Below are 21,268 nucleotides of genomic sequence, written 5' to 3' on the forward strand. Positions count from 1 at the left end.
GGTCCCGATGGGCCGGGCCCCCTCTGCCCGCAGGGCTGGGCCAGGCCAAAGGGAAGTAGAAAATAAAAAGTTAAAAATAGTCATTTCCGCGTTCTCCTGCCCCACAGCCGGGTGTTGTGCCTCGCGGTGAGGTCCTCTGCCCCCGGTGAGGTCTCCTTCTCCCTCATTTGCCCAGCACAAAGCTCTTCTGCCCCACAGCAGGGCCTGCCACCCCTTTGGAGGTGTCCCTTCCCCCCTTTGAAGGTTTCCCCTCACCCATTTTGAGGTGCCCCTCCACCCATTTCAAGGTGCCTCGTGATAATTTTTCTACCGTGTTTCAAGGTCTACCACCTAAACTGAGCCTCAGCGAGCTGTTCTGCTCCACAGCACGTTCCAGCAAGGTCTCCAGCTCCACTGTGAAGAAGTCTTCTTCCCCATGGAGGACCCTGTGATCCGCATACCCCCCTACCACTACATCCACGTACTGGACCTCAACAGCAACGTCACTCGTGTGGAGGTTGGACCCCACTCCTACATCCGGCAGGACCATGAGAGGTACCTGCCTGGGGTTCAAGCAGTGGGCTGGAGAGTCCCAGTCCCACATCTAGGGCCGTGGTGGGCTCTGTAGGTCCATGGGGGCTCTGTACAGTTACAGGAATTCTGTATGGTCATGGGGGTCTCTTCTATCTGGTTGTGCTCCATAAGGCCCTAGAGTTCCATGGGAGGTCTGTGGGGCTATACAAGGGCTGTGGAGTATGTGAGGGGTCCTGTGGAGCTCCAACAGACCTACAGAGCTGACAGCAGATGTGCGGGGGCACCTGCAGGGTGGTCTTCTCCCCCAAGCGCATGGTGATGGTTCCCCCCCGGCACTACTGCGTGGTGCTCAATCCTGTGGCCCGGGGCCCAACGGGGGCCGTGCTGTTCGATGGTGCGGGGCAGGCCCAGCTGCGGCATGCTGACCTTGACGTCCGCCTCACCCAGGAGCCCTTTCCCCTGTACCCCGGTGAGGAGCTCCACCAGGTACGCATAGCCATCCTACAGTGCTCCTGTGGCCCCCTATAACCTCAGCTATCCTTTCCCTGCCACCCTGCAAAGGCACCTCTACCTATAGGTTTCAGGGTCTCTATAGCTTCCTGTAGGCCCCAGTAGGGATTATCCACAGCCTCCTATAGCTTTTTCAATGTCTGACAGTATACCCTAGCTTAGTCCTTCTTATAGCGTCTGTAATTTGCAGTTTGATGTGATCCCCCTTAGCTTGTATAGCTCATCTAGGTTTTCATGATTCCTGGAGCATCTGTAGCTCACCAGCAGCCCTCCCAGAAATCCTATGGTTTCTGGTAATCTTTCCAGCCCACATTCTCCTGCAGCTTTTTAGAAGCTCCACAACACCTTATAGCTTTTGTGGTTCTTCTAGTGCCCCTATAAGTCCTCTACCTTCCCCTCCATGGTCTCCTATAAATTCTATAGTCTCCCAGGTCCCCCTCTGCAACTCTTCTCTGTGTCCTTCCGTAGCCTCAGTAGCTCCTCCTGTACTCCCCTATAGCTCCTCTGACCCCTTTCTTCAGTATGCTATACATCCTGTAAACCCTCTATAGCTGTCTCATTGACTATAATTGTTCCTGTAGACCCCACACAGCTTCCTTTAGCCCTCCATGTGTTCCCGTTGTCCCTGCTTTGTGCCTGAATACCTGCCACTGCCCTGCCAGGACCCTTGCATCCCCCTGATAGACTTGTCGTGACCCCCATGTCCCAAGGTCATTCACGGTGAAACCTTTTCCCCTGTGCCCTCTGCCATGTCAACATCACTTCTGTCCCCCAGGGTCTTCCAGACATCCCCAGGGTGTCACCCTCACAGCCCTGACTCTCATGTCCACTGCATCATCTTCAGTCCTGACCGCCATGTCCTCAAGTTGCCTCAACCCTTTCCCCAGTGTCCTCATGTTCACAGGGTGTCACCCTCAGCCCTGACCCTTGTGTCCACAGGGTGTCACCCCACTGCAGGTGGTGCTGGCTGATACTGCCCTGCGCCTTCGAGCCTTGCTTGACTTTGAGGATGAGGATGGGAACAAGTTTGTGGCAGGCGATGAGTGGCTCTTTGAGGGTCCTGGTGAGCAGGGGACACACTTTAAGGACACCTGGGGGACATCTTGGGGTGCTGATGGTGTCCTGGCTCCGCAGGGACCTACATCCCCCATAAGGAGGTAGAAGTAGTTGAGACGTTGCAGGCCACCGTCATCAGGCACAACCAGGCCATCCGCCTGCGGGCGCGCAAGGAGTGCCTCGACCGTCAGGGCACGCGGCGTGTCACAGGTAGTACCCTTGGGATTGTCTTTTCTCCCCCTAATGGTCCTTGGGATTATCCCTTCCCACCCTTGGGATCATCCCATATCACTCTGATGACAGGTGGCATTGTCCCTTCTCACCCAAATGACCCTTGGGATAGTCCCATCCCACCCTAATGATCCCAGACACTGTTGAGATCATCCCATCCCATCCTAATGACCCTTAGTTTTGTCCCTTCCCACCTTTGGAGTTGTCTCGTCCCACCCTAATGACATTTGAGATCGTCCAGTCCCACCCTTAGGACTCCAGGCACCCTTAGATTTGTCCCATAGGACCCGCAGCACCCTTCAGACCCCTTCCCAACCCAAATCTCCCCAACCCTCCATGTTTTCCCCAATCTGCACCAGCCCCCTTAACTCCTTGATTACCCTGTGATACTGTTTCCAGGTGAGGAGTGGCTGGTGAAGCGGGTGGGTGCCTACCTGCCAGGGGTCTACGAGGAAGTGGTCGATGTCGTGGATGCCTATGTCCTCACTGACAAGGTACAAGGGCGTGGGATCCCCCGTGGTCTCCCCTACACCCATGGGTGACAGAGACACTCCAGGACTGATTTTTTTGTCATGAACCCATATCAGGGACAAGTTTAGGTGTCCCATTACTCTGTCTCCTTGCACATGCAGGTGACAAAGACCCTCTGGGACAGAATCAGGGTCCCATCATGCACTTTGCCTCTATTTGTCCCACAGAAAGCCCTCCACCTGCGAGCTACCCGGACCTTTGAGGATGCGCAGGGACATGTGCGCCGCACAGGCGAAGAGTGGCTGGTGACACAGGAGCAGAGTGAGGCCTACGTCCCTGATGTCTTTGAGGAGGTGGTGGCTGAGGTGCTGGTGACAACTTTGGGTCCCCGACAGTACTGCGTGGTGCTCAACCCTGTGGGACCCAATGGGCAGCCCCAGTTGGGACAGAAGCGTGTGATCAAGGTACACACCTCATGGGACCACAGAGATGTCACCTGCAGGTCCCTGAGGACAAGTTGGGTACCCCAGGGGACCATGTAGATGGACCTCAGGGGCCCGCAGGTGGCTCTGATGTACCCATAAGTATCCCCAAGATATCTCAGAGGTGGCCACCAGGGACCCTAATTTACCCCTGAGAGCACGTAAAATCCCAGAGGTGATGTTTCTGTGTCCCCAGGGAGAGAAATCCTTTTTCCTGCAGCCGGGTGAGCAGCTCGAGGCTGGCATCGAGGACGTCTATGTGCTCTCTGAGGATGAGGGGCTGCTTCTTCAGGCTCTGCAGACAATCAAGGACGCTGACGAGGTGACACTGAAGCTCATATCATCACTTGGTGGAGGCTGGGGGTCATGGAGTGAATGGGGACAGAGGGAACAGCTGGGGGAGCTGGGGGGAGGAGGAAGCAAAGGAGGCTCGTGGGAACACTGGAATTGGTGAGGTGCATTGGGGGCAGGTGGGGACAGGTGAGGTTCATGGGGGACACCTGGAGTACATGAGAACAGATGAGGTGCATAGGGGACACCTGGGAGATTCTGGAGGTCCCACATCCCCAGCTAGGGATTGGGCAGGGGTCCCCATGTCCCATGTCCCCAGGCTTGGTGCTGATGCCACCGCTGCATCCTCAGGATGGGACAGAAGTGATACGGCGTGCAGGGGACCGCTGGTTGGCCCGGGGTCCTCTCGAGTACGTGCCACCAGCTGAGGTGACTGTGCTGGAGCGACGCCGTGCGCTGGCCCTGGCTGAGAACGAGGGCATCTATGTGCGGGACATCCGCACCGGCAAGGTGAGAGTCCTGTTCCCGCAGACCGGTTGGGTGCTCAGTGCCCCTAAACCCACCCCAGTGCCCTTCACACTGCTTTTCAGTGTCTCTAGAAACCTTCCACAGCTCATCCCAGTGCTTCCAGTATCCCATATAGCTGCTTCCAGTACCTACAGAGCCCATCTAAGATCTCCAAGGGCCCCCCACATCCCTTTAGATACCCCTCCAAGGGCTCCCAGTAACTCCTTTCCTCTCTCAGTCCCTCAACAGTCCCTTCCCAGTGCCCCCACAGTCCCCCTCCCTAGTGCCCCCATACACCTTTCCAATCTCTCCCAGTGTCCCCCAGCACACATAATTCCCTCTCAGTTTCCCCAAGCCCCTTCCAAGTGTTCTCAGCTCTCCCCAAATCCCATCCCAGTGCCCCCAGACACTTCCCACAGCTCATCCTAGAGCTCCCAGTATCCCATATAGCTGCTTCCAGTGCTCTCAGTAGCCCTTTCTGTGCCTCCATATGCTCTCCCAGTGCTCCCAGTAGGCCTGAAAGTGCCCCTGAACCCCATCCAAGAGTTTCACATGCCCCACGGATCCTTTCAGACACCCCTCCCAGTGCTCCTAGTATTCCCAGTGACACCATAGCCCCACACTGGTTTCCGTACAGGTACGGGTGGTGACAGGGCAGACCTACATGCTGACAGAGGCTGAGGAGCTGTGGGAGAAGGAGCTGCCCCCTGGGGTTGAGGCCCTGTTGGCTGAGGCTCGTGGGGATACAGCTAGTCAAGATTTGGGCATCCAGTCATCCTCAGGCCTGAGTTTTGGGGTCCAGGAGCGGGACCGGACCCGTGCTGTCACATATCAGGTGCCCCATAATGCTGCTGTGCAGGTTTATGACTACCGGGAGCGGCGAGCGCGGTAAGTGCCTTCAGTTGAGAGGCATGGGGACAATGGGATGTGGGGCAGGCACTGGAGTTTGGGGAATTTTGCTGGGATCCCTGGCTTTGTTTTTCCTAAAAGCCAACCTATTGGATCCATTCAAACTCAGGATATTCTGGGTTTTAGGATTCTAGACTTTTAGGTTTCTGGGATTCTAGGGTTCTACATTTCCTAGGTTGCTGGGTTTCTGGGACTGCAGGACTCTAGGATTCAAGGACTGTAGGTTTTTAGGACTCTCAGTTTCAACAATTCAGGGATTCTAGCATTCTGTTTTTTTAAGATTCTAAATTACTAGGTTTCCAGGATTCTAGCATTCCATGTTTATAGAGTTCTAGGGTGTTTATAACATTCTTGTATTCTAGCATCCTAGGGTTCTGTGTTTATAGGACTCTAGAGTTCTAGGACTCTGGGGTTCTAGAGCTATATCCCTGTAGAGTGCTGTAGAGTTGTTGAATTCTGGGGCTGCCAAGGAGTGTCCAGCCCTCTACTACCCCCTAATGACCTTCCTGTGCTGCAGAATCTCCAATGTGACTGTAGGGTTTAGGGGTGATAGTTAAGGAGCACAGTGATGCTTATGGGTACTTACTCATGATGCTTACTCAGGTTACTGTAGGGTTTTGGGGTGATAGTTAAGGAGCACAGTGATGCTTATGGGTACTTACTCATGATGCTTACTCAGGTTATCATAGGTACTGTGGGACTCTATGGTTTCTAGGCTTTGTAAGATTATAAGTTTCATAGGATTCTAGGGTTTGTAGGATTCTGTGGTTTGCAGGGTCCTCGGCTTGAAGGACCCCTGGGCCTCATTTTGCCTTATGATGCTCTTTCTCCACCCTGTTGCAGAGTGGTACTGGGCCCTGAGCTGGTGGTGCTGGGCCCTGGTGAGCAGCTGACGGTGCTGTCCCTATCTGGAGGCCGCCCCAAACGGCCCCATGCGCGCCGCAGCCTCTGCCTACGCCTCGGCCCTGACTTCTGTGCTGACATAGTCACCATTGAGACAGCTGACCATGCACGACTGCAGCTGCAGCTGGCCTACAACTGGTGGGGCTGGGGGCTGAGGGGTCTTACGTGGGACTTGGGGTAGCCTTACGATTGGGTGGTCTTGAGTATGGAGTGGTCTTGTGTATGGGGTGGTCTTTGGGTAAGGGTGAGGTGGTCTTGGGTGGGGTTTGGGTTGGTCTTGGGTCTTGAGGTGGTCTTGGTGTGGGATTTGGGTTGGTTTTGGGTGGCGTTTGGGTTGGCCTTGGGTTTGGGGTAGTCTCAGGTGAACTATGGGTTAGTATTGGATGGAGTTTGTGATTGATCTTGGGTGGGGTTTGGGGTGGTCTTGGATTTGGGGTGGTCTTGGTTGAGGTTTCGGTTGGTGTTGGGGTGGGGCTTGGGATGGTCTTGGGTATGAGGTGGAGCTAGGGTGGTCTTAAGTTTGATTTGTTCTTGGGTGCAATATGGGTGGTCTTGGGTGGAATTTCACTGTAGGACAGCCAAAGGCCATGGGTTGGTGGCCTGGGGACAGAGGTAGCTTTGAGAATCAGGGTTGGGACTAGGATTGTGGTATGGGTGGTGACATGAGGACATTTCCCCACAGGCACTTTGAGGTGCCTGAGGATCCAAAGGCTCTGGGGCGTCTCTTCAGTGTTCCTGACTTTGTGGGGGATGCCTGCAAGGCCTTGGCCTCCCGTGTGCGTGGAGCTGTCGCTGCTGTCACCTTTGATGACTTCCACAAGGTCCACCCCATGCTTCCCCCAGTCATGTCACCCTAAGTCATTGCTCTGTGTCCTCCTGTGTCACCTCCACCTACGTCCCCACATTTTGTTTATGTGATCTTGGCTTGCTCAGATGCCACCAGAATGAGGTTCCCCATGTCCCCCTGAGTCTCTGCTGTCTCCAAGAGCCTCTGGGGACATCAACAGAATTCCCAACATCTCTGTTTGGCTTTGATAAATCCTTGCATGTTCCTCAGTGTCACCCCATGTCCCCATTGTGCTCACTGCCCCAACAGCCTACACTATGATATTGTCTCCAAATGTCCCCAGATGCCCTTATATCTCCAGGTATCCTCTATATCCCCCATATCCCCAAGTATCTTCTATATCCCGTTTTCCCAGATCTTTCCTGTCACCAAATACCCTCTAAGTCCCTCACACCCCTAAATGGCCCTGATGCCCCCCTGGTCCCCTGTCCTTGTCCTTATCCTCCAGTGACGCTGCTGTCCCTGCTGCCCCCAGAATTCCAGTCGCCTCATCTGCTCAGCCGTCTTTGGCTTTGATGAGGGTGGACGGCTGCGGGAGCACCTGTGCTTTGTCCCCAATGGGTTGGTGGTGACGAGCGTCGACATCCAGAGTGTGGAACCTGTGGACCAACGCACACGTGATGCACTGCAGCGCAGCGTCCAGCTGGCCATCGAGATTGCTACCAACTCCCAGGAGGCTGCCGCCAGGTCCCCAGTTCCGTGTGTCACTTTGGGTTGCCCCCCTAGTATTGTTGTTGCCATATGTCTCCTTTTGCCTCTCTGTATGCCATGTGTTGCCATATTCCCACCTCTCCTTATCCACTTCCTGTCCCCTATGACCTCTATATCCCCAGGTGTCCTCTATGTCCCCTATGCCCCCAAATGTCCTCTATATCCCATACATCCCCAAATTTCCTCTAGATCTTCCATTTGCTCGAGTGTTCTCTATATTCCCAAGTGTCCCCAAATATCCTCTCTGTCCCTCTTGTCCACAGATGTCCTCTATTCCATATCCCCAAGCATCTTCTATGTGTCCCATGCCACCAAATGTCTTCAATCCTATGTCCCCAAATGTCCTCTATATCTCCCATGTTTCCATATGTCCTCCATATCCTCCATGCCCCCAAACTTCATTCCACATCCCCTCCATCCTAATGTCCCTCGTATCTTCAGCATCACCTGCATCCTTCTATGTCGCAGTATCCTCAAAGCGTCTCCAGTGTCCCCAGTGTGTTCCCAGTGTCTCTAATGTGTCCCAAATGTCCCACACCTAATGTCACCTGTGTGTCTTCAGTATCCTCAGAACCCCAGAGTTCCCACTGCATCCCCAGTGTCCTATGCTCCAGTGACCTCTGTGTGTCTCCAGCTGTCCTCCCACTGTCCCCTATGCATCCCCATTGTCCCATCTCCCAGTGTCCCCAGTTGGTCCCCAGTATCCCCCCAGTGTCCCACATGCCCACACTGTCCCTTCATCCCACAGGCATGAAGCTGAGCGCCTGGCACAGGAGGCCCGGGGCCGCCTGGAGCGCCAGCGGCTGTTGGACCAGGCGGAGGCAGAGCGGGCACGCAGGGAGTTGCTGGAGCTGGAGGCCCTCAGGTCAGCGATCTTGGTTCTCCCCCTTCCCAGCATGCATCGCGCTCATCTGCCAACTTGGGAGGGCTGCTGGGGACCTCCATTTGCCCAGGGCTCCACCTGTCCCAGTGTCCCCATGTGCCCCAGTTGGAGCGGGTGTGGGGGGGGTACTAGGAGTGCTGGGACCCGTCAGCTTACAGGAGTAGGGCAGTCTCCTTGCTTGTATGCTACCGGGCCTGGTGGGAGGAGGGGGTGTGGCCCCGGTGGGCTTGGCTTATGACAGCACTCCTTGCAGCGCTGCAGTGGAGAGCGCAGGCGCAGCACGGGCGGAGGCCCAGGCCAGGGCAGAGGCTGCACGCATCGAGGCTGAGGCTGCCATCTTGCAGGCCAAGCTGAAGGCAGAGGCTGTCGCCATAGAGACGGTGCGTTACGAGCAGGGCTATGGGGGTGTCTCGTAAGGTGGGGTGAGGCCTTATCTCCTCCCCGTGCCTAGGAGGCAGAGCTGGCGCGACTGGAGCGGATGCAGGCACAGGAGGTGCGGGCGCAGCGGGCTCGGGCGGAGGCAGAGGCGGCGCGGGCACAGGCGCTGGCGGCCGTGGAGGCCTCAAAGGTGCGAGAGGTGGCAGCAGCCCTGGGGCCTGAGACCATCCGGGACATTGCCCGTGCTGGGCCTGAGCTGCAGGTATGTGGGGCTGGAGGTGGGGTTAAGTGTCAGCTTTGGGCAGCCATGGGGTTTCAAAAGCATGACAGTCTTGATGGGCTATAGGGTGCCCATGGCTTGGGGCTCCATAGGATGGGAACTCCGTTCAGTTACAGGGTTTCCATTGGGTACATGGTGTCAGTGGGGCAGGATCTTCATAGTATTGGGTCTCCATGAGCTTATGAGAACTACATGTGGTTTTGGGGGCCTCTGTGGGATGGAGGGTGGCAAAATATTGGGGTGTCCATTGAGTTGAGCCTCCATGGGTTATGAGATCTCTGTGGAGTTATGGGATCTTCATAGGGTATAGGCTTCTAATGGGACAGGGTCTCCATGGGGTGGAGGTGTCTACAGGCTGTGTTGTTTCAATGGATTGGGTTATCAATAGGTTAATGTCTTCAAGGTAGGGGGGATCTCCATGGTGTTTGATCTCTTTGGGGTTACGAGGTCTCCAATGGGACAAGGTCTCCATGGGCTGGAGGGGGGTCAGTGTTGTGGGTTCTTCATGGGGTAAAGGTCTCCGGGTTAGGGCCCCCAAGGCTGATGGGACCACCAGGTCTCTGTGCTGTGATGGTACAGCGCCTGCACTATGCTTTCCAGGTGAAGCTGCTGCAGGGCCTCGGGCTGCAAACTGCCCTCATCACCGATGGAGCTGCCCCCTTGAATCTCTTCAGCACTGCCCGGGGGCTGCTGGGGCTGGCGGTTCCTCCAGAGCCCTCAGCCTCATAGGGTTCAGCACTAACAGATGGCAGAAATCCCGGGATGCTGAGCACTCAGTTTCCTTTATTTTTATTTTTATTTTTTTCCCCAAAATAAAGCAGAGTGATAGCAGTAGTGATGTAATAATGATGATGAGGCTGGGGGTGGAGATGTCAAAGTGTCTGAAATGACATCATTGTAGAATCACCAAAGTTGGAAAAGACCTCCAAGATCAACCAGTCTAACCGTCTGCCTACCACCAACCAGACAAAGAGAGAGGATTAGGGCTTTGTTATAAAAAAGGGAGGAAAATCAACCAGAATTTGTCTGGTGATGACAGTAGGATCACGCATCCTCTGCCAATCTCAGCCGTACAAATTCCTATTTATAAGCTACACAGCACTATACATCAATTATATATGATAAAGAACAGTAATTATAATCTACAGTAACACGGATTTGCATGTATACAGACACACACAGACACACATACATAAAAACAACAGTACTCTTACTCTGCTCTTTCATCTCAGTTTGCACCAAAAATTGGAAAAATGCAAAGGTAATGTTGTAAAATTTCAGTAAAAATTGTAGCCAAGTATTTTGGGGAAAGAAAACAAAACAAAAACAACACTCTTTTGCCTGTTAGTTTAATGGTTTGGGCTGATATTTTGCTTTAGGAAGTGCTGGGGCTTAAACCTGAATTTCTGCCCATTTGGTTTTCTTGGGATTGTTGCCTTCTGTGGCACCTACTGAAATAGATTCTGCTTGGGACTTGTTGGCCACTTGGAACTATTCCACATGTTAAGCATGGGTGTAGGTTGGAAAATACCTTGCTTTACAGATACAAATCTGGTAATCCATCATCTTTGTGAGGAATCAGAACCATCAAACCACAGAAGCCCAGAATCATCATGGAATCAGAGAACTTATCATCAGGGAATCTTCATAGAGCCAGACAATCTAGAAGTGTTGAATCATCATAGAGATATTATGGAATCTGCACTCATTGAGTCTAGAACATACAGTCATAGAAGCATTGGCTCATCATAAAATCACCAGTCTGGAATAACAGAACCATCATAGAAAGTAGAAACAATTAATTTAATTAATTTAATTTTAATTAATTTAATTAACCCCATAAACAACCCTCAAAGTCATTGAATCCTCACAGAATCTGAGGCACACAAGGCATTAAGGATTCAGCCTCACTGTGTTTCCACCCCTCCGTCCCATGAAACTTGGGGATTCTCTTTTATCCTCCCTTAGCTTCTACTGCACTTAGAGCAGTATTTTTTAAGTGCCTTGAACAGCAGTAGCCAGATGAAACTCCAGCTGCACTTTGCCCTTCTAATTTTCTCTCTGACATCTTTGCAGTCCTCCTACTTTTGTCCTGGGCAGAAACCTATCAGATTAACAGGAATTGGTTGGCACAAACATTATTTTGTTTTCTCACTCCCACAGAGGGAAATTTGGCATGGAGCAAGTTCATAACCGATGGTGTTGAACAACATCACCCAGCACTCCTTATGGAATGGGTTATCTAGAAAACAAAAGCACTGCTGCCAGGGTACAAGTGCTGAGAGGTTTTCTTCTTCAGAAGATGGATTTTAATATTTTTAATACTAATTTTAATGCAGGAAGAGAACTGAGATTTAAGACCTTTCCAAAAGAAATCCAACACTGCTGTACCCTTCACAAAACCTCCTTTTGCATGACTCAGGAAAAAAAAAACGTGTTCATATTAAATACACAAGCAAAAAGAACATCCCAGGGAGCCTGACCTCATAGAATTGCACGTGTGAACCTCAGCACAGGTCTCAGAGCAATTCTAGAGCTGAATCCATTGTCTTCAAGCTCAGGTCAGGTATTTCTTGCCAAAAGCCATCATAGACCCTGGAATATTAACACAACTACAGTGATGGATGCCTCATCTGTGAAAGTGTTCAGGGCCAGGCTGGATGAGGCCCTGAGTGACCTGATCTGATGGGAGGTACCTCTGTCCAGGGCAGAAAACTGGGACTGGATGATCTGTAAGGCCTTCTATGATTCTATGACTTAATGATTCTATGATGATTCTCTGATTCACTGATTCTATGCTTCTACTATTCAATGATTCTATGATAATTCTGATTCTAAATTCTCTGATTCTTTGTTTCTATGCTTCTTTTATTCAATTATTATGATTCAATGATGATTCAAAAGCATATAATTAGCTGATTGCATGATTCCAGATTCTCTGATTCTTTGATTCTATGCTTCTGTGTTTTGATGGTTTGACGATGCTGTGGTAGTTCTCTCATTCTCTGATTCCATGCCAGAGCATGTAGCTATACATGGAAGCAGACACTCACATGTAACCCCACTTCTCCTCCATTACACCACCCAGATTTGGGAACATCCATTTCAGCCACTTTTCTGTGGCCAGCGGGATTCTTCCCATAAGCATTATCATCATCCGGGTGTTGGCTCACCAGAGGTGTGCAGTCTTTCAGTGTGCAATCTGAAAGTGAAAGCAAAACTGAGGTATTGGCTGTAACATCCAGGTAACATCTTAGGCATGCCCTAAGTGGGAATCAGATCAGAGCTGATGGTTTCTCAGTGGCCAGGGACTCCTTCATCTTCCTCTGGCTTCTCCAACTTGTGATCTTGTAGGTAGAGTCTGACTCTACATTATAATTTCTGCATTTCACAGTGATTAACAGTGGATCTGCCAAGGGTCCCAGTGACTGAAAAATGGGGTGAAGTAAGGATTCTAGATAATAAGAAAGCTACTCTAATTGCTAGATGTTCTGTGGAGCAGTTAGCGATACTAAGTGCTAGAAACTGTAGGCAATGATAAGCAATGCTGCTTGCTAAAATGTTTATGTAATTCTGAAACTTGTAACCAGAATGCTGGCGTCTGTGTTCATCCTGCCAAACATCCTCAAGTGGGATGAGCAGTGGCAAATATCAATCCAAAAGCCCTGTAAGTCCTTGAGGGTGTGCATAGCTGTGTGTGAGTGGCTGTGACAGAAACATCTGGGATAACCAAGAAGAATGAAAGAGGGAGGTAATTGATTACATATTGATGATTAAACAACTACTGCTGCATATTCTTGACTCTGTTCCTAAGACTTTATGTAATAATAAAGCTCTAATATAACACTGTAGTCTGTCCTCATTCTGAAGGAACCATGAGAAGAAGATTCTCAGCCCCACAGAGTAAGGTGAGGGGAGTCCTGAAAAACTCTTGCTGTTAAGAATTACGTTCTGAAAGTCTCACAGCTGTAAGCACCATCTGCAGCAGTGCTTCGGTGAACTATGGCATCAGGAAGCAGTATGGACTACATGGTGGCCAATCTCCTATGGCATACCCTCAGGCATCTGGAGATGAGTGCCTTCTCAAAATCCAAGAGGGACCTCAGGAAGATCCAGCCAAGGAGGGGTATGAGCACTCTAAGCTGGAGAGCGTGGTGGGGCTGTCAGCAGCTGCACCAGCCAGCCTGCTGTACAACCACTATGGGCAGCCCCACAGCATGGAGGTGTCAGCAGACACACTGAGGGGCATGGGCTGGATGTAACAGGATGATGTTCTGGAGAAGCTGAACTAAGGTGAGCTGGGGGAGGTGGGGTCCAGGAATGGGCCACAGCAACACTGAGTCACCTCAATGACTCATCCTTCTCTTCTCGGCAAGCGGTGAAGTTCATTCAGTGAAACAGTGACCTCCACGGAGTCTGTAATGTGAGTGGGACCATGAAGGAACTCCTTCAGGAAGGTGTGCTGAGCTCCCAGAAGCATGACAGCATAATGGTGAAGAGCACCAACTAGAAGAGAATGCAAAAGCTCTACAAACTGGTGCTGATGTAGGACATCACACGCTGTACAAGGTGTTGATAAGAAAACACCCCTCCCTCTACCTGCAATATGTAGCTAAGAATGTACCCTCTATCTTCTCAGTGCGGAAAAGTCCAGATGGAGGCCAAGCCTTCAGGATAAAGGGAGGACCACAGGCACAGTATAGCCCTTTGTCCTTGGAATAGACAGGAGGCATTTCCGTGGGAGCTTTTTGGTCTTTTGTTCCTTTCTCTGCACTGATGATGCCAGGATAACAATGGAAATGGAAATGCAGGGAGAACAGAAAGAGACCAGCTCCTGGGGCCTGAGGGAGGTGGGTGCTCACTCCATGTTACTTTATATGAGTATATGAAATCTTGGAGCATGACAATGAAATGGAGAGAAACAATAAGGAAGCTGTTTACCTCCACGATGCCTGTATGTCCAGAACACAAGCTTTTTGCTGTGGAGAGCAGCAGCAAAACACTCTCAGATGCCAAATGCACGGCATGCTCTTGGCAAGAGATAAGGTGCTTAGTTGGGTCCAGTCTTGTTCAACATCTTCATCAATGACCTTGATGAGGGGATAGTGGCCACCCTCAGCAAGTTTGCTGATGATACGAAGCTGGGAGGATTGGCTGACACACCCGAAGGCTGTGCTGCCATTCAGCGAGACTTGGACAGGCTGGAGAGCTGGGCAGTAAGAAACCAGATGAGGTTTAACAAAAGCAAGTGTAGAGTCTTGCATCTGGGGAGGAATAATTGCATGCACCGGTACAGGTTGGGGGATGACCTGCTGGAGAGGAGCTCTGCAGAGAGGGACCTGGGTATCCCCATGGACAACAGGTTGGCCATGAACCAGCAGTGTGCACTTGTGGCCAAAAAGGCCAATGGCATTCTGGGGTGCATTAAAAAGAGCGTGGCCAGCAGGTCGAGGGAGGTGATTCTCCCCCTCTACTCTGCCCTGGTAAGGCCTCATCTGGAGTACTGTGTCCAGTTCTGGGCTCCCCAGTACAAGAAAGACTGGGATCTCTTGGAAAGAGTCCAGCGGAGAGCCACAAAGATGGTGAAGGGCCTGGAGCATCTCCCCTGTGAAGAAAGGCTAAGTGAAGTGGGTCTGTTTAGCCTTGAGAAGAGAAGACTGAGAGGGGACCTGATCCAGGCCTATAAATATCTAAGGTGTGGGGGGCAAAGTGGCGAGGCCAGACTGTTTTCAGCAGTGTGCGGAGACAGGACAAGGGGAAATGGCCAGAAACTGGAGCATAGGAAGTTCCGCACCAATGTGCGCAAGAACTTCTTTATGGTGAGGTGACAGAGCACTGGAACAGGCTGCCCAGGGAGGTGGTGGAGTCTCCTTCTCTGGAGATATTCAAGACCTGCCTGGACGCCTACCTGTGTGACCTGGTGTAGGGATCCTGCTTTGGCAGGGGGGTTGGACTCGATGATCTCTGGAGGTCCCTTCCAACCCCTACGATTCTGTGATTAGTTACCCTGCTTGTTTCAGAGTGTTCTTCCAGGCCACTCTCACACACATCCATCTCTGATGTTTCCTCACCAGGGATTCAGAGCCCGGAGCACTTCTTCCATGAAGAAAGCCTGGATTATAGAGAAAGTTTCTAGAATTTCCTTCTCAACCTTCTTCAAAAGCCTGGGAAACCTGCTGTTGGTGGTCCTGAATGAATTTGGACCAGATCATACTATCTTCAAATCATTTAGGTGGGAAAAAATCTATGCTCATCAGGTCTAACAATTAGACCTGTCAAAACATAAAATCATAGTATCAGTTGTAGACTGATGAATTCATAGAATCACAGAATCAAAGAATCATACAATCATCGTGGTTGGAAAAGGCCAATAAGGTCATCTAGTCTAATGGTCAGTGATCACCACCATGTGCACAAAACCATGTCCCTCAGAATCATTTAAAGATGGAAAGAACTGATTAGATCAAGTCCAACCATCAGCTAGCATTGCAAGTCTATGCGGATGAAGGCCAGATCGGTGTTTGACATCTGTGCCACACCAAGTCCCATTGTGGCAGTTCACCTCCTATATTTCTTGTGTCTTGCAGCTACTGCAGCAAGGACAGTGGCTTGGTGACTGAAACAGATCTGGGGGAATATGCACTTGATCCCTAGTTTGGGTGAATTAATCTGTGACATGTTTTATCCATTCACATAGCAGAAGATAAGCACATCTGAGATATATATCAGCTGTATCATCAATGGGAACCTGCTCCTGGAAAAGCCTGGTGCAGTAAGGCTATTCCATGTAGTACTGAGGGACGCCAGCTCCTCCCCCATGAACATCATCTTGCTTTCTGCTGCATTCCCATTCACCCCTCTGCACTCTCTTGTGCTGCTCTACTGTATCATCAGGGCTGCAGACACCACCCTTCACTTCTACTTCATCCCCACAAACCACAGCCTGAAAGAAGTGAGTGAGGCTCTAATTCCTCATTCAGTTTGACAGTTCCCAAGATGGTTGCTTGTGCACAGTAAAGAGATTGGTGTCTCCATGAAGAGATTCATCCAGCACAAGCAAGGCCTCCAGCAAAGAGGCTACCAGGGGCACAATTGGGACCCTGCTCCCCAAATCTCCTTGCAGCTCTTCTTCCTCACTTTGTCTCCTTGCCCTCTTCTCTTCTTTTCTGTCACCATTTCTCCCCACAGACACTGTGTGGTGGTTTGGCAGACGATGGATGAGGATGAGAATAGACAGGGCCATTCACTCTTGGTGAACAAAACTCCCCAGACCATCTTGCCACTGAATTTTAACATCGAGCACAGCATATCCAGTCCTCCAGAGATAGGGATAAACTCCTAAATAAGTTGGGTCTTGCATCTCACATCTGCCATAAGGAACAGCATCACCTTGACTCTCCAATCTACCTTCAGTAGGAACTGAAATTTGTCCACCTGATGTCAGACAGCCACCAGTTCCACACCAAGATCTACAACAAGGAGCTGCAGGGGGAATGCAGCTCACCTTGATGAAGATCTCACGGAAGGACAAAAGAGAGTGCTGCCCACTCTGGACTGCCTTTATGAGGTCAGGTAGGGAGGGCATGATGCCAGCGTGGGTTTGGTGTAGCCTGGAGTATGATCACAATTTTGGGAATGCAGCAAGAGTGTGCTTCCCAACTACCTGTCTTCAGTGCAAAACTGCCATTCTCCTTCTTGATGTCTTCTAGCTGACGTCGAGCCACCAGCTGCCTCTTCTGGTCCATCCTGCTCAGGTTTTTTCATCTCATAGGCTGGGTGAGTTTGGCCTGGAGGTCCACCTCTTGGACCATCCAGCGTGGAAAGAGGGTTTCCTTACTCAGCATGGCTTCTGCTACATTCACAGAGGAACATGTCTACCCTAGTTCAACATCCAGGTTAACAGGACAGCACAAGAACACAAGCCATATCATCAAACCACTGCCCATGGCTGTCCACCTGGCACTTTCTGCTCCCCGGTCCTGCAGATCCATCACTCATGGAGAACCAGCTGTCCTCTCCAGGACAGATACAAAGGTGAGTTTGGGACTGCCTTCATCTTCCCTAATGTGCCCCAGAGAGCAAGGCAGGGAAGGCCATGAGACCATGATGCCAAAGCAGACAGAAGACCTTCAGAAATCTAGACAGAGACTGAGGTGAAGAGAACCAGGATGAGTTCTGCCTTGAGGCTGAGGATCTCTCTCTTCTTGCACAAAGTCTTTGTGGAGGTGGGATATGTGAGATGGCTTAATCTTCCATGACAAGAGCTGACAAGAAGCAGAGATAAGAATCATTCAGTTCTACCTCAGGCAGGATGCCTCTCACCGAGCAGGAGCACCCAATCACTCACCCTTCTGCTGTACCAGGGCTGCATTTTGTGAAGCAGCACTGAAAGTGGCTGATCCAATATGAGATATCAGTCAGCCCCATCTTGGACTGTCTCTGTAAGTGCATCAGTCCGACAAGTTGTACCACAGGATTTGAGCAGAGATCAAAAGTCCAGACTAGCTGTGGCTCCTCTACAGCTTTGTCCTAACTGGGACATACCCTGCAAGGATCTGTTCCTTGATGCACTGAAGGAAAGCAATGGCCACCTCATCCAGGATCTCCAGGGACAGTGAAATCCATCTCAGGGAGGCTCTGAATGGAAGACATGGGAAGGGTTAGCCCCTGGCTGGGCTGTTAATGGCTCAGAGAACCTGAGCCTGGGTTGTCCTTAATCCAACAAACCTGCAGGAGATCCCCTCACACAGCCCCTATTGCCCATAGCACTGACCCCACAGCTGTCCTGTGGGGTCACCATCAGGGACCAACAGGGATCAGGTTTGTGCCTGTATGTAAGCACGCAGAGCCATAATCTATGCAAAAGGACCTGTTTTATTTCCACAGAACAAGGAGCTTGGTGGTGCTTTGCAAAGCTAGCACACCCAAGGAGCACTGTTACTCAAACATAGATGTTGACAACATGATCTCTTTTTAGAGTTTCTAACTGGGTGCTTGGTTTCATTTTTCCTGAGCCATTATGCAATTGGAATATTCTAGATTTAGGACAGTCTCATTAAAATCTCCTTTCCATACTGAATGGTATATTTTTTTACAATGCAATTAGCCCTTAGTAAGCCTAAAAGTCACTAACAGGGCACACTCCCTTCCTTGTTGACATAAGCCAATTAATACATTAGACATAATTGCAGTTAAATGGTTATATATTCACACATTATTCACATACTTGGGATCCATTATTTCCAGAGGGAGCACTGTCAGCTAATTTAGTAAGAAAGGAAATACATTCTAAGACGGGGATGCCTCAGAACAAAAATTGTACTGCCATGCTCTTGTGAAAAGTGCAGAACAAACATGTTGTGCATAAGCACAATGGAGAAGTCAGGAGTTTGTTGTCTTGGTCTTGCTTAAGGCGGTCTCGGTTCTACTCCCCCCTACCCCTCGCCCCGTTCCACCAACAACGACCGTGCAATGGGAGAAACATGACTGGTAATGGCATGCAAGGAATTATCAGAGTGGGGCAGATTGTTGGGCAGACATGCAGCTGTCCAGCCAGGCAGGGCAAGACTTCATATCTGTGGAGTGGGAAGGCTGTGCTCAGCAAACCTGCCCTCAGCTGGAACGTGAGCCTTCTCTGACGGTCCTTCAATCCAGCCTATCCAGATCCCTCTGCAGAGCCACCCTGCCTTCAGGCAGATCAACACTCCCACCTAACTTGATGTCACCCACATACCTCCTGAGGGTGCATTCAATTTCCTGATCAAGATGGTTGATAAAAATATCAGAAGAAAAATGGCCTCAATACTAATGATATTTCTTATTGTTTTCTCCACTTGTGCTGGTTCCAGCTCAGACAGTGCTGATTTTCTTCATAGTGTCTGGTGTGATGTTGTGTTTTGGCTTAAACAGAAAAACAGAGAGGGCATCACATCCTGTCCACTCTGAATCTCTTTCCTCTCGTAGAACCATAGCTCTGCCTCTGGGCAGGAGGCTGGGAGTGAGAGACAAGCAGAGGCCCAAAGCTCAGCCCAGTGCCACACTGGAAGGCTTCTACAAGCTGCTGGGCAGGACCCCAAAGGAGGTGAGTGCACCTGTGCTGAGAGCCCAGGCAACCAACACCTCCTTCCCCCGTTGCCAACTACCATTCTGGGGAAGAAGATATTTCACCATCCACCAATGCATTCAGCAGCCACAGCCCCAGCACCACCCATCTGTTGTGTGTCAGATCGAGCAGATAGCTGGGAGCTGTTGGCTTTCCCAGCAAAGCATCCATCTCCCCATGGTGGGTAGATCCTATGGATAAGGCTCCTTATCTTTAGCAGAATGCTTCAGATCATTGCTCACAGTGAAGCATTCCTGGATCTATAAAATAATTATTGACTTAAATTTGTATGAAGCTTTGTAAAATTAATTTAAAAAATACTCCCAAGCTCAACTCTGTTCTTACTTTAAAACTTACAGTTTTAGGGCTGTGTATGAAACAGGTCATGATGGAAATTATGCTTTTGAGGCTGTTTGTTACTCAAACAATTGGATGTTCCATCCATGTTAATGAGTGAACGAGTATGTTGTTTCTTTCACATCACAGACTAAGCTTATTTTATCTTCCTTTGTAACCCACAGCTGATAATCATCACAGGTGAAAAAATTGTAGTTAGACTTTCAGAGCAGGCACTGGACAGCAACCCTGGACTTCAGGAGAGCAAAATTGGACCTCTGCAAGGGCCTGCATGGACTAGAGCTTTGGAAGGCAAGTAGGCCCAAGAGAGCTGCTTGACACTTAAACACCGCTTCCTCCAAGCTCAAGATGGATGCACCCCTTCCTGAGAGCAAGGAACCGGGGAAAAGTGGCAGGAGAACTGCTGGATAAGCAAGGAGCTCATGGATAAACTCAAAGGGAAGAGGAGCGTACACAGCACGTGGTAGAAGGGCCATTCCATTTCTACTTGGAAAGAATATATGAGCGTTGTCAAGGCCTGCAAGGATGCAATGAGGAGGGCTACAGCACCCTTGGGATTAAATCCGGCAAAGGCGGTCGAGGATAACAACAAAGGCTTTTGTAAGAATGTTGGTAGTAAAACTAAGACTAGAACAAATGTGGGTCTGCCACTGAATGAGGCGGGTGCCCTGGTAACAGGGGACGAAGAGAAGGCAGAGACACAGAATGCCTTCTTTGCGTCCGTCATTGCTACTAAGATTGCACCCCCAAAATCCCAGGCCCTGGCGGTAAGAGAGAGTCTGGGGAATTAAGGACTGCTCAGCCACCCCAGTGACATCGAGGCCCTCGAGGGTTCCCCACTGCCGGAGCACAGAAGACCGTCCAGGCAGCAAGGGAGAGCTCACACATGAAGATGGAGAAATTCAGGGACGTGGCACAGAACCATTCCCAATCCACATCCGGCAGAACAACCCCCTTCTCCAGATACGGGCCTGGCTACGTGCCAGCGATGTCACCACGCTTTTCTTCATCCTTCTGCCTTCCGGGTATCACCACCTTTAGTCGAACTTCTTGTGCGCTCAGTAATGACAAATGCCAACCACTCTGGCAGAGCTCAGGGGTAGACGAGCCTGAACGCAGTTTGAATGAACGCCTTCACTCGAGAAGAGCCAAGCCCCGCCCCGTTCCCCGAGGCTCACTCCGGTCCCATTGGCGGTACCCACGCTCCGCGCCGCTCTTTTCTCGGTCTCTGCTGCCACCGCGTGACCGGAGCGCGGAACTGCAGTCGGGACCGCCGCGGCGGCGGTTTTAGGGGCGTTTTAGGGGTTTTAGTCCGACGAACTCTGGGAGCACTCTGGGCGCTCTGGGCCCCCCCGGGGCCCGCACGGTCCCGCAGAGCACCACACAGCCGTCCCGGAGCTGCACGACGCGTCGCTCTGCTGTCTCCGCTCTGTACCGCCCGTCCCTGCGGTAATACGAAGAGATCCTCCAGGCACTAATGCCTTCGGAAACCCGGAAGTAGTGACTCTTTGCTCTGACTGCTCTGTGCCGCCAGCCCTCCAACTCTATGGTAATGGGTCCTCCTGGTGGAACTGCGCATGTGCTGAGAAGAGCGGAAGGGGCGTCTCGTTGCTTTAAGGGCGCTGCGCTGCCGGCCCGGCGGGCTGGTGGTGGTTGGAGCTGGCGGCGCTGCTCGGCGCGCGGGCTTGCAGCCGGTCAGCGGGGTTATAACAAACCGGAAGAAGAATATCGAGTCATCTGTATCTCTATATCTCATCTCATTTTCTGCTCCAAAACTGACCAAAGTGTCAAAATGGTTTCCAGCTCCAAGAGGGAAATGGTTGCAAGTTCCAAGAGG

At 51.0% G+C, this 21,268-nt stretch overlaps 1 protein-coding gene and 1 pseudogene across 3 annotated transcripts; both read left to right on the plus strand.

The window, feature by feature from the left end:
• The first annotated feature begins 23 nt into the window (after positions 1 to 23).
• LOC149914426 (major vault protein-like) lies at positions 24 to 12,791 on the plus strand. 3 transcript variants are annotated; one of them, XM_090126510.1, is made up of 17 exons: positions 24 to 145; positions 367 to 534; positions 804 to 999; positions 1,963 to 2,086; positions 2,158 to 2,289; positions 2,710 to 2,804; positions 3,009 to 3,245; positions 3,460 to 3,585; positions 3,906 to 4,064; positions 4,699 to 4,949; positions 5,814 to 6,011; positions 6,556 to 6,694; positions 7,196 to 7,407; positions 8,180 to 8,296; positions 8,568 to 8,694; positions 8,766 to 8,954; positions 9,573 to 12,791. In XM_090126510.1, the coding sequence occupies exons 2-17, from the start codon at positions 416 to 418 to the stop codon at positions 9,699 to 9,701; spliced, it is 2,550 nt and encodes an 849-aa protein (XP_089982636.1). In that variant the 5' UTR covers positions 24 to 145; positions 367 to 415; the 3' UTR covers positions 9,702 to 12,791. The 3 variants fall into 3 exon arrangements, with proteins under 3 accessions (XP_089982636.1, XP_089982634.1, XP_089982635.1); XM_090126508.1 differs by having other exon boundaries at positions 67 to 145; positions 322 to 534; XM_090126509.1 differs by lacking the exon at positions 24 to 145 and having other exon boundaries at positions 152 to 534.
• Positions 12,792 to 15,442: 2,651 nt separating this feature from the next.
• Positions 15,443 to 20,884, plus strand: LOC149914427 (NACHT, LRR and PYD domains-containing protein 1-like; annotated as a pseudogene).
• The last annotated feature ends 384 nt before the right edge of the window (positions 20,885 to 21,268 follow it).

This window comes from Phasianus colchicus, chromosome 29 (assembly GCF_987193195.1).
Source record: "Phasianus colchicus chromosome 29, bPhaCol1.hap1.1, whole genome shotgun sequence".
NCBI lineage: Eukaryota > Metazoa > Chordata > Aves > Galliformes > Phasianidae > Phasianus > Phasianus colchicus.